We start from the raw sequence: 12,363 nt of genomic DNA, 5'->3' as shown, positions 1-12,363 counted from the left end.
AGGCCACCTCACATCTTCCTAATACACTGATGCTCACACAGGCAGTAGGTAGGCCACCTCACATCTTCCTAATACACTGATGCTCACATAGGCAGTAGATAGGCCACCTCACATCTTCCTAATACACCGATGCTCACACAGGCAGTAGGTAGGTCACCTCACATCTTCCTAATACACTGATGCTCACATAGGCAGTAGGTAGGTCACCTCACATCTTCCTAATACACTGATGCTCACACAGGCAGTAGGTAGGCCACCTCACATCTTCTTCCCTCTACTTCATGTTGCCTTTTAGATGCTGTGCTCCAGTCATCTTCTCAAAGGCTAAAATTGTACAGAAATGTTCGGTGAGAAAACTAGAGAATTTTAAGAAGGGTTTCTTAACCTTGGTATCATTGCAAGTTTAGCCTTTGGTGTGGAGTCTGTCTTGTCCACCAGCTTCCCATACTTCTTCTCACTAGCTGCCAGTTGCAGTCCCTTTGCCTAGTGTGATAGGGAAAATTTGTCCAGACATGGCCCAATGTTCCAGGGATCATTGAATTTCACTTAGCAAAGGATCTTAGGATCTCTTAGCTAAGAACAGCGGTCTGAAACACACAAAAATGACTTTTGATTTTTTTTTCTTACTGAAATCTTTAAGCAGAAAGAGGAGCTATCCACACAGCCACCGTTTTCTGAAAGCTAGAGGTGGCCCATCCACCTATGCACTTTTTCCTGCCATCCACTTTTTAAATACAACCTCAAAGAAGAAGGAACCTGGTTCCAGAAACTGTACCACAGCATGGGGCACCTGGCCACACAGAAGCTGTCTAAATGAAGCATGAAGAGAGGAGCTAATGGTACTCTGTTTGTCTGTCTGACCCCCTAAAGCTGGCCTGCTAGAGACTGTGCCCCAGTGTGGACTCCAGCATTCTCCACTTACAAAGGCATTTCTTCCACACTGCTGTAGAAAATAAGAAGTACAAAAAGGGAGAGAGGGAGGGAAGAAGGGAAGGAAGAAAGATAGGAAGAAGAGAAGAAGGGAGGGAGGGAAAAAGGAACAAAGAAAGGGAAAGAGGGAGGGAAGTCCAGATCTTAGTGTGTTTTGACCACACGCTATAAAAATACCCCTTTGCTAAAGGAACCTTCTATATAGTTATTATAGTATTTATATTTTAATTGGACTCATGCAGGATGCCGTTATTTTATCTTTAAATGTCAAAGTTTATGATATTCTGAAAAATCACATTCATGATAATTTAATTATGTTCTTTTGCTTGCATGAGTGTGTGTGGTATGCTTGTGTGGTGTGCAGGCACCTGGTCGGCATGGGTGTTCCCAGGTGCACACACATGCTCACACAGAAATCATAGAAAGACATCTGCTGCCCTGCTCTATTAATCTCTCCTCTATTCCCTCAAAACAAGGTGTCTCACTGGATCTGTAGCTGGTTGGCAGCCAGCGCTTCTCAAGGATGCTCCCGTCTCCAGCCCTACAGTGCTGGGGTTACAGCCAGGTGCTGCCACATCCAGCTTTTTACGTGGGTTCTGGGAATTTGAACTCAGGGGTTCAAGGTTACACAGCAAACACTTTTACCCACTGAGCTGTCTACCCAGGCCTCATGGTAACTATTAAAATCCATGATTAAAACATTAGATGCCAACCAAAAACTGTGATGTCAAAGAAGTGGTGACATAATTTAAAAACATTCTTAAGAATCATTGCAGTAAATCATAATGAGGCCCACTGATACCCGTGGCCATGCTGATCTGTTGGCTAAGGACATAGTCAGACACCAAATTATCTTAGAACTGCTTCCTTGATTGCCAAGGATGTCCTCAGCATAGCAGCAGTGCTTTCTGCATTGCCACACTGATAATGCTAGCTCTCCTACAGCACAAACTAAAACAGTGGGGTGAGCTGCAGGAGTGTGGCAAGGAAACAGCAGAGCGTAGAGCTCAAGCCTTAAGCAAGATCTTGAGAGCAAGGGACTGCTGCCCTCAGGTATACACCTCTGAGAGAATTTCTGGGTTGGTGTTTACTACAGACAGAGCACCGAGGATGTGCGGTGAGGCCAAGGCCTCTCAGGCTTCAGTGCGGAACCAGTGTTCCAGGTCTCAGCATCATCCCTGTAGCAGAGAAGTCCCGGGAGATGGGGAGGCTGGAAGGAGATACAGCTTTGCATCAAAGAGCTGAGCGGCTGCGAGCCTGGGAAGATTGTCTTTGAGCTGGGCTAGGTGAGGGCTGTTAAGCATTTGGTTTTCTACAAGATGCCTGAAGACTCGTAAAAAGCACGTGAGTGTGGCTTCATTTTCAATAAATGAGACTAGGCCACACTGAGAAATGTATAAATTCCGTGTTCTTTTTGATAAGATGTTCCGGCTTTTCCTATCAGTGTGTGAGCGAGCATGTTCTTGAAGGACGCTGAGTGCTGCTGTAATAAAAAGCTACATTAAGCAGTACTTTTGGCAACCCACACATGGATAAAGAAACTGAGATGTGGTAGGTAAAGAATGGATGGACTTTGGACTTAGGTTGATCTGCATTTGAAATCTAGCACTTCCTTACCTGGCCTCAGGTGGCCTGGGACCGGTGGCTAGATTGTCTAAGCAGCTCTTTGTTTGTGTAAGAAGATAAGAGCATCTACCTTCCGGGATTTTGGAGTGTTGTGATGAACTACTATGTCAGTAATAGAGCTCCGACTGAGCTCTGGGTAAATGCCAGAATAATGGACTAATGCTCCAGCCATGGCCACTGCTGGAGGCTTCACCTGGCTGCAGACTGAGCTCATGTAGATGTTCTGACACCTGGGCTCTAGGTGAAATGCCGAAAAGATGACAGATAAGAGCATCTTTTTTCCTTGGTTAGCCCTGGCTTTTGCCTTGATACATTTCAGCAGTGACTTCTGTGCCCCCCCCCTTCTTTAAGGACCAGTGTTTCTTAATCTCATTGCATTTGGAAATATATTACTCTTACATTAAAATATAAAAGCAGATAAATTTAAAATATTGCATCAACAAGATTCAGTGCCTACCCCGAATCTTCATGTTTATCCTCTCCAGTGTCTATGGACATAAAGAGGTCAACTCAATAACAACAACAACAACAACAACAACAATATTAATAGTAAATAATAGAATCATGGAGACTGTGAGCCCACCTAGATCTCTTCCAGACAAGTACTTTGGCAATGGAGTTTACATTATGACAAGATTTGCTCTGGTATTCTTGTGCCAGCCTCCCTACACAGCAAAGCAAGGGACATAAACGTAGCACTGTACATCTGAAGGGCGGTGGGAATCTTGAGGTATACTCAAAACATCGAACCCAAACAAATACAGGGTTCCACATTTTCTAGGTGATGTAAAATCCATATGTTTTAAATAAAAGGAATCTGTGGTCAAGGGAGCAGAAATTCACATAGTTTTGAAATCCTCTATTTAAGGAGGGGGTGTTCAATGTTTTATTGCAAAGGGTCAATAAATGGAGCTCGAGTTTATAATATTATCCACAGTTACCAATCAGGTGACAAGAAACAAGGCAATACTTGTGGCTTAAAGGTTAATCTAAAAGAAAACGTTTTTTCAGGAGAGTTTTTAGGGTAAAAGTAGACCCTGGCCGCCCCAACAAGTGGCGCTGCCCACTGATTCCGTGACTCACAGGTTAAAGAGATAATTAGTAGTGAAAAATACAGGAAAGAGGTTTACTCATCATGGCCGCCTTGGGGAAAGGGACACATAAAGGGGTCTGGTGTTCCCAAGTTTGTCTTTGAGGTACTGGTAATGAGCTTTTCATTTAAATGGCAGCAAGATTTCAAAGAGTCAAGGTCTATATAACTGAGAAGCAGTCCTGCCTACCCATAGGCCACAGCCACTTCTGTAATATAACTGGTTTGTTAAATGTCCAAACTGCATGGAATCTCTTCCTGGGAGGCAAGACTTCAGGACTCCAGTCTTTCCCTTCCCCTATATTAGGCCTTCTAGGAACCTTTAAATAGTTGGTGTACGTTAGTGTAGCAGCACAAGTTTCTCTAATAGATGTCTTCTCACAGGACAGCTACATTTTACTTTCTGTTATTGTTGCTGCCAGGGTTCGCTAGCCGAGGTGGACGATGTCTGGAGTAGGCCTGCCGGACTGGTTTGAATCCTACGTCTACCCTACAGCAACCACGACCTCCACAGATTACTTCACTCAGTCGCATGCTTACATGCTCTCCACCTCACGGATCCAACCGAAGGACCAAAAAAGAAATAAAACAGCTTATGATATGACCCAGTATCTGAGATGAAAGCAATCAGAACTCCTCAGTCTGGAAGGTGGTTACAGGCGAAGGCCTGGGCTTGGAGAGCAAAACCCTAGCCGCTTAACTTGAATGGATCTTAGGAAGTTACTTGATATCTTTATGTGACATAATTCTTAATCTTTACAGCAGGATTACAAGCGATGTCTGTGTCATGAGTTTTCCTGTGACTTTATTTTAAAATACAAGTGAGGAGATATGAAAACGAGGTCCATGAAAAAGAGCTTGGCACAGTTTGGTAGCTGTTCTTCCCAGCCCTGCTGTATTTAGTGGACACAGTGTGAGGCGATAAAGCAGAAATAAAAGATACTTAGTGTATCTGTGATCCCTTCATCTGGTGCCCCTTTAAGTGACAGAAAGAAACAGGGAAAGATAGAGCCCATTATGAGACCAGCCTGGGATTGATAGCTTGACATTCATTTTACACTATTGGCCTACATAGCTGTCTGAACATGCCCAGGGCATGTGGCTTTCCTATGAACTGCCTGAACAACACTGGACTCAAGGGGAAAGTTTAGTAGATGTAGACTTGGGGATTGATATTTTTAGGAAAGACAAATTTTGGTGGAAATTTCACAGTACCTCCTTAAAAGCCGAACGCACTATCGCAGAAACACCCTTCTACCGTCTCAGCTGCTTGCTGGAAGCTAAGATCTCAGGCCCGTGGTCTACTACTCTGCTCCTTTCACCCTATGCATTGAGTTTCTCCTCCTCTCTTCCCATAATCCTAACCATGATTTCTAATAAAGATACCAGGAAACTTTTAATGGACAACCAATCCAGGCAAAAGCTCAACAGCAATGGGGTCAGGGCAGGCTGTGGGCAGAAGGTACGAACCTGCACTGTCTGCCCTCAGGAGGACAGCGCACAGAAGATGGCAGTGTCCCAGAGACCCACGCAGGTGCGCAGATATGAGAAGCCCGGAACAAGGCAGGGACGTACAAATGCTCCAGGAGGCTGGACGTAGTGCCTGAGGCTGGGCAGGGCGGATAGGTACACTCCTGTCCTGTGTTAGGTGGTTTCAATAGACTATCTCATCATCACTGGAACCTCAGATCTCACGTCCTGAAGAGCTGGTTCCAGTGAAGAGATCACTGTTCCCTAGTGCTGGGATTGCCAGATTTTTGTTCCATTAAGAATCATGGTTGGTTGGAAGAACAAAGTTAAATACATTTCCGGATAGCTAACCATTTAGCAGCCAGCTTGGCATTGTTAAAAAAAAAAATTAGAGGAAGTACTACTCAAGTTCTCAAGAGGACCCCAAGTGCAGCTAGCACTGGATGTTCCCATTTCAAAGTTACCAGCACTCTAATACTGATCATCATATTTCCTCCAGGAACTTCCACAATTGCACGGAATTATTCCGGGGACAGTTATTCGTCACCATGCCATTAGCCAAGGTTATCTCCCAGTTGCTGTCTCGCTTCACGGTGAGCTAAGCCTCCTGCGGGTCTGTCATGTCTGGAAGCAATTCTTCCACAACTCTGAACTGCGTCAACTCTGTTACGCGTATTTCGAAGACACCTCCGGCAAGAAAATGGCTGGCTACTTGTTCTTGCCTTAGGTATGGTGGAGTCAGGACTGCCAGAAGGTTTATTCCATTTTCTGCCTCTCCTAGAGCCTCCGGTTTCCTAAGGGATTTCCTTTCCTGCTCCTCAGCCTCGGGTTAACTGTAGCCGAGGTAGATGTCATGAGACTCCGGTACACTCAGTTCCCCACTAGGGCTGCCAGGATCCCTGCTCTGATGACGACTCACAGATTTATATGGCCAGAATAATTCCGGGTGGGAGTGGGGGAAGGAGAGTCAGGCAGCCGCGAAGGTGTTTACCAAAACACATCCCCAGCCACACTTCTTTAAAAAAATCCAGCAGAGAGAGAAACTGGCATCTTGCGTGAGTGTTTAATTAAAGCGCCCTTGGAAGTGCATTCTCGCCCTCCGACTTGGCGGGTAGCAACAGCATCCAAGAGCTTTGCAGACAGCTCGGAAATGTAATCAAACAGCATCCTTCCCCTCACTCAGCAGCTCTCCCTTCCCAGGAGCCATCAGCTGGTAGCCCACAGGGGTGCGGACAGCAAAGCTGCAGATCTTTTGCTCCCCAAGAGAAGACCAAGGCGGGGCGCCTTGGTATGCCTCTCCCAGTGCACAAGGTGGGCCACAAGGTGAGGACACCCTTGACCCTTTCTCCTCAGCCTGCGCTTCTCCACTCCTGGGCAGCTGCCACAGGGGCTGCCGCTGGAGGGCTCCAGCCTGAGGCACCAGAGTACGCAGGAGCTGGGGAAGGCACCCAGGCTGTGCCCAGTGGTAGCTGCAGCGGTCACTGCTATCGTGCTGCTCCCGGTGTCCTGCTGATGTCACCCGGGCGGAGGGCTGCGGAGGGGCTCCGAGGTGTCTGCGCGGAAATGCGACCTCCCACCCACCGGTTACCTGGACGCTGTCCGTGGAGGTTCACAGGGGCGGTGGAGGAGGCACGGGAGGACGGAGAGCGGCGGGCCTGCGCCTGCAGGATGTGCTGTCTCACGCTGCACTGTTAGGCTCGCGCTCCTCCCGGAGCGATCACTCCCTCTCTCCTGAGCCTGACACTGACAGCTCCCAGCACCCGGGCTGCGGGACTCGCCCCGCCCACGGCCCACGCCCTCCACGCCCGCGCCTCCCGCGGGAGGGCCTCCGCACAGCGCAGCACCGCCTCGGCCAGCCTGGCAGCGTTGAGGGAACCCGGGGACAGCCAGTCCTTGGCCGCGGGCGGCGCACACCTAAGTTACTGCAAAAGAGAGCTTGCCAAGCTCCTGATGATTTCCTCTGTGGACAACTTTCATTCCCAGACAGAGAAACTTTAAGTCTTAGAAACAGAAACAGACTAGTTTAGTTCCATCCGTGCTGTACAGGTGCATCTGAACCTAGATTTTTCACAGAGATACACAAACACACACATGCACAGATACACACACACACACACAAACATAAACATTATATCTCTATGAATATATTAATATATACACATGTGTAAATAATATATACATGTATAGACACATACATGTATACTTATAGGAATAGATATACATACACGCATGTACACATGTTATAGATCGGAATAGCTATATACTCATATGTGAGCACATAATATGCCATATGTGAATATGTTTATATGTATATTATAAAGATATATAGGTATAGTGTGTGTGTAAAACTTGTTTTCTATTGCTTCTCAGACAGCCTGCCTCTTAAAAATCTGAGTAACATTCTTGAATTTCCCCAGAGTTGATCATTCTAGCAGTTATAAGACTGAGAAATGGACTTTAGGATGTTAGGCAGTGTGGAACTGGTACCACTTTCTGGATGGTCTTCTCATCGTTTTGTTTGAACACCCGGGCCATCTGTGTGAAGATGAGAGTGTAAACGTGTGGAGAGCTGGAGCAGGTACTGCTCTCCAACTGTGGCTGCAAGTTCATCCATCCTGTTCACATCTTCTCCAGTTCACCCATCCTGTTGCCACTGAAGCCATTCTTAGACGGCGTCAGAGCCAGCTTTCCCCAGTCTTTCCGAGTGAACTGGAGACCAGTGTCTCTGCAGGAATTCCCCAGGCCTCTGCACCGGGTGGGAGCTGCAGAGACATCCAGCCTCTTAACTGAGCAGCTGCTGGGTTCTTGGTGTTTCGTACATGATGACAGCCATTGGCTTGACCACCTACACTGTACCTTGTAGGCCAATTTAATAAATCCTCTTTTAGTATATATCCAGTCTCCCAATCCGGTCTCTCTACAGAGCCCTGAGCAATATAACCCTGCAAAAGGAATTTAAGTCTCTGAGAAGTCACAAAGTGCCGCAGCTCCTGAGTAACCTCCTAAGATATGAGTTCCATTTGCCCCAGCGTTCAGTTTACCTGGGAGCCCTTATGTCTGTCTTTAGAGCACAACTTGTGCAGTGCCCACTGCCTTCAAAGCGCTGCCTTAGGCACATCACATGATTCAAAACTTAGGAGAATTCAGTTTTTATTCTTAAAGGTATGACAGTAGGGTAGAGCAAGGGAGCATAATCAAAACAATTGTAAATGTAAGCAATGTTTGAATGGGTAAATGTTATTTTAACAGCAGACATGAAAAGGGGGGCATTTCTAGACATAAAAGTCCAGAGGAGAGAAACCCCCAAATGAACACAGCAAATCGTAAGGAGGCCAGTAATTTTGAGAGCGGCAGGATTCATGAAGAGTATGACTGGATTCATAACAGAGGCTGAAAAGATGTACTGGGAGCCACTGAAAGCATTTGAGCAGAGAAAACAAACAAAAACACGTGAGAGCTACCTGGCAGTGACGGTGGTGTGGAGATTGGATTTACAAGAAAGGGCTGAAGAGATCAATCAACTTCTACATAGGATTCCAGGATTTACTTAGTTCTAGCATTACAAATATCCTGTAATATATGCTAAGCAAATATTAAGCTATCGATTGTAAAATTAGTTTTATGGGTTACTTCATTTTATTTCCTCAAAACGAATTCAATGTAGAATCCTGACGAGTTATTTGAACATTCATGTTTGTTGAAGCATTCTGCCTAATAGTCAAAAAATAGATGCAGCCCAAATATGTCCACCCATAGGTAGAAGGATAAAGAAAAGTTTATATGATATATATAGTAGAAATTAATATATGCTAGAAATTAATACAAGATACAGTGACTTCCCACATATATATATATATATGATTATTATATAGCCTCAAAAATAGACATAGAGCCTGTTGAATGCTCTAAGATAAAAACATATGGAACATATTATATTAAGTGACATAAGCCAGTCACAGAAGAAAAAAAAATTTCATTCATATGAAAAATGTAAAAGAGCCAAAATCACACAGTTATTTTCCAATGGGAAAACTTACAGGAATGATTAGAGGGAGTTTTTGTTTGCTCATTTGCTCTGTTTAGCAAGATAAAAAAGCTCTACTGGTTAGTGGTTTAACAATGAGAATGCACTTCGCACTAGTGAACTAAACCCTTAAAATAGTTGAAACATTGTACTTAGTTTATGTGGTTTTGCAATAAAAACACAGTTATACCTTATTTTCATTATCCAGTTCCTAGACATGGAACAGACACCGTGAGACTAGAAATGGACATCACTGAATGAACCATGTTTCCAGAGACTGGTAAGACTGACTCTAGTATCAAACCAAATAGGGAAAGGATATTTTTTAATCAAAGACATTTCCCATGAAGATATTGAGAAAAGGAAACTAAACATCAACTGAGAATCGCAGTTGGGGACTCCTTGAACAGCCTCTGGGTGGAGTAATGTGGGTAGAGAGAGATTTCCACAGATGGTGCTGACGCTCTGTAGTCATGGGTTAGACAAATCATGCAGAGAGGGTGGATGATGTTTTTATTTATTCTCTGAGAATTTCATACAAAATATTTTGACCATATTCTTCCATTTCTCCCAACTATCTTGCAGATAGTTCCCTACCTCACTGACCTCCCAACTTCATGTTCTTTCTTTCTCTTAAAAAACCAAATGAACCTTTTCTTCAAGATGGTGCCGAAAGCGAAGAAAGAAGCCCCTGCCCCTCCCAAAGCCGAAGCTAAAGCGAAGGCCTTGAAAGCCAAGAAGGCAGTGCTGAAAGGCGTCCACAGCCACAAAAAGAAGATCCGCACATCGCCCACCTTTCGGCGGCCCAAGACCCTGCGGCTGCGAAGGCAACCTAAATACCCCCGGAAGAGCGCGCCCAGGAGGAACAAGCTTGACCACTATGCCATCATCAAATTCCCCCTGACCACCGAGTCAGCCATGAAGAAGATAGAAGACAACAACACACTTGTGTTCATTGTGGACGTCAAGGCCAACAAGCACCAGATCAATCAGGCTGTGAAGAAACTCTATGACATCAATGTGGCCAAAGTCAACACCCTCATAAGGCCCGACGGAGAGAAGAAGGCTTATGTTTGGTTGGCTCCTGAATATGATGCTCTGCATGTTGCCAACAAAATTGGAATCATCTAAACTGAGCCCAGCCAGCTAATTCTAAATATACATTTTTTCACCATTAAAAAAAATTAAACAAGCTAAACACAAAAATGCATGAAGGCTAATTTGTGGTATCCAACTACTCGTGAGCATGAGGCCTGCCCTAGAGTGTAGGTGATATATCCAGTGCTACTCTGCAGAGAGAAACTAGTCTGTCTTTCTGCCCTACAAGTTACTCACTGAGAATAATTCCTTGGCGAGGCCTGAGACAGGTGCCCACTTCCCCTCCTCCGGACTAGAATCTGGTTTACTTTGAGTTTGTGCAGCTCTTGTGTAAGCTGTCACAGTCAAGAGAGAGATCTTTTGAATTGATAGGTCGTCGTTTTTTAGTAAGCATAATTCCAGGTTCACAGAGAAATTAAAACAAGGTACAGTGATTTTCCATACTCCCCAGCCCTCCTCAATTTCTTCCCGTGCTAACACTTAGCAATAATGTGATACATTTCTTTTTGCTGTGAGCTGGTATTGACACGGGTCTGATGCCAAAGTTTACATAAGAGTTCACACCGGCACCAAAAGCTACAGAGAAACCCTGCCTCGAAAAACCAAAAAAAAAAAAAAAAGAGTTCACACCCTACATTGTACAGTTCTGAAGGACAAATGCATAATACTATGTATCCACCATCCGAACAGTTTTATCACACAGGAATCCCTATGTTCCACCTGTTTGCACTTCTTTATCTACCTCCCTCCAGTTCTGGCTACCACAGTCTAGTTAACATTCAGGCTTCCTTTTCCAGAATGACATGTAACTGATCTCTCACAGTGCACAGATTCTTTTACAACTTCTTATGTCTCAATGGTTCATTTCTTTTTATCATAGAATAATGTTTTAATGTTTAATACACCAGTTTATCCACTCACCTACTGAAAGACATCTTAGTTATTATGAATTAGTAATTATGAATACAATTTCTATGCACATTTATAAGCAGACTTTTATGCATGCTTATGTTTTGGGGTTCATCTGAGTAGCTGTCTAAGAGTGTTATTGCTGTATCGTTTGATAAACTTAATGCTAAGCTTTCTAGTAAACCGCTAAGCTTGTCCCCAAAGTGTCCCCTGTTTTCACCGGCCTTGATTCCCACCAGCCACGAGTGCCATGTTTTGGATTTGAGCCATTTTGATACGTGTGTATTTACATATCAGTGTAGTTTGAATTGGTGATTCCATCATGAAATTCAATGGCCCTGTCCTTTGTTGTATGCTTGCATCAGTATAAGTTTGTTGCTGAGGTGTCTGTTCATTTGATGAATTTAGATCTTGTTGAATTTTAAACATTTTTAGTATTTTTATTTATTATCCTATTTGTGATGGGAAGTGTCTTCTCCATTCTGATACTTGCCCTTTCCTTCTGTTTTAAAATACTACATTTCGCAGAGCAGCAGTTTTAAATTTTAGTAAAGAAGAATGGTGATTTTTTTTTTTTTTACTTTCATGGGTTATGCTTTCCTTTTTCTGTCTAAAATGTGGTCAGCAGACCCAGGGGTACAGAGATTCTCTGTTTTCTTTCAAAGGTTAGCGGTGTTGTATTTTACATTGGCATCTACTGTTGATATTGAGGCAGTGTCTATGAAAAGTGTACTATGTATGTCTGGTTTATTTTTTGTTGTTTTAGTGCCACTTCTAGAAAAAAGACTGTATAAAGTACATATCGCTTTTTTGTATTGCATATACTGTTTCTTTTCTTTAAGTGAATAGATTTTTAAGTCTCATCATACAGTGCTTCCCAAACCAAATTAGAACCCTGCAGGTGTAGTGACACAGTCCAGTATTAGGTCGGGCCTTTGTTCTGAATTAAGGGATAGCAGATTAAAGATATTAGATTTGTATTATTCAACAACATTAAAAGTTAAATAGAGTTATAATTTTATTATACATGTGTGTTAGTTACTTTTCTGTTGCTAAGATAAAATACCACGACCAAAAGCAACTTGTGGAAGGCAGAGTTTAACTTGGCTTACAGATCCAGAGAGAGTTTATCATGTAAAGAAGGCATGTCAGCAGGCAGCTAGAGCAGGAAGCTGGCTGATTCCATTTTGTCATACAGGAAGTCAAGGTCACAAAT

At 43.9% G+C, this 12,363-nt stretch overlaps 2 protein-coding genes across 7 annotated transcripts in view; one reads left to right on the top strand and one right to left on the bottom strand.

The window, feature by feature from the left end:
- The window catches only part of Dync1i1 (dynein cytoplasmic 1 intermediate chain 1), a 317,505-nt gene extending 310,515 nt beyond the window's left edge, over positions 1–6,990 (bottom strand). For 4 of the 5 annotated variants that reach the window (XM_041675567.1, XM_041675566.1, XM_041675568.1 and 1 more), the window contains exon 1: positions 6,705–6,990. The gene's annotated coding sequence lies outside the window, so the exon portion shown is untranslated. The remainder of the gene's footprint in view (positions 1–6,704) is intronic. The other variant, XM_041675564.1, reaches the window with a different exon arrangement.
- Positions 6,304–10,328, top strand: LOC121463380 (60S ribosomal protein L23a-like). 2 transcript variants are annotated; one of them, XM_041675570.1, is made up of 3 exons: positions 6,304–6,439; positions 9,349–9,420; positions 9,804–10,328. In XM_041675570.1, the coding sequence occupies exon 3, from the start codon at positions 9,804–9,806 to the stop codon at positions 10,269–10,271; it is 468 nt and encodes a 155-aa protein (XP_041531504.1). In that variant the 5' UTR covers positions 6,304–6,439; positions 9,349–9,420; the 3' UTR covers positions 10,272–10,328. The 2 variants fall into 2 exon arrangements, with proteins under 2 accessions (XP_041531504.1, XP_041531503.1); XM_041675569.1 differs by having other exon boundaries at positions 9,726–10,328.
- Positions 10,329–12,363: the final 2,035 nt, after the last annotated feature.

This window comes from Microtus oregoni, unplaced genomic scaffold (genome assembly GCF_018167655.1).
Source record: "Microtus oregoni isolate MIOR12 unplaced genomic scaffold, Mior012 000026F_ref0000081, whole genome shotgun sequence".
Lineage (NCBI taxonomy): Eukaryota > Metazoa > Chordata > Mammalia > Rodentia > Cricetidae > Microtus > Microtus oregoni.
This window is presented reverse-complemented; position numbering and strand designations above follow the sequence as displayed.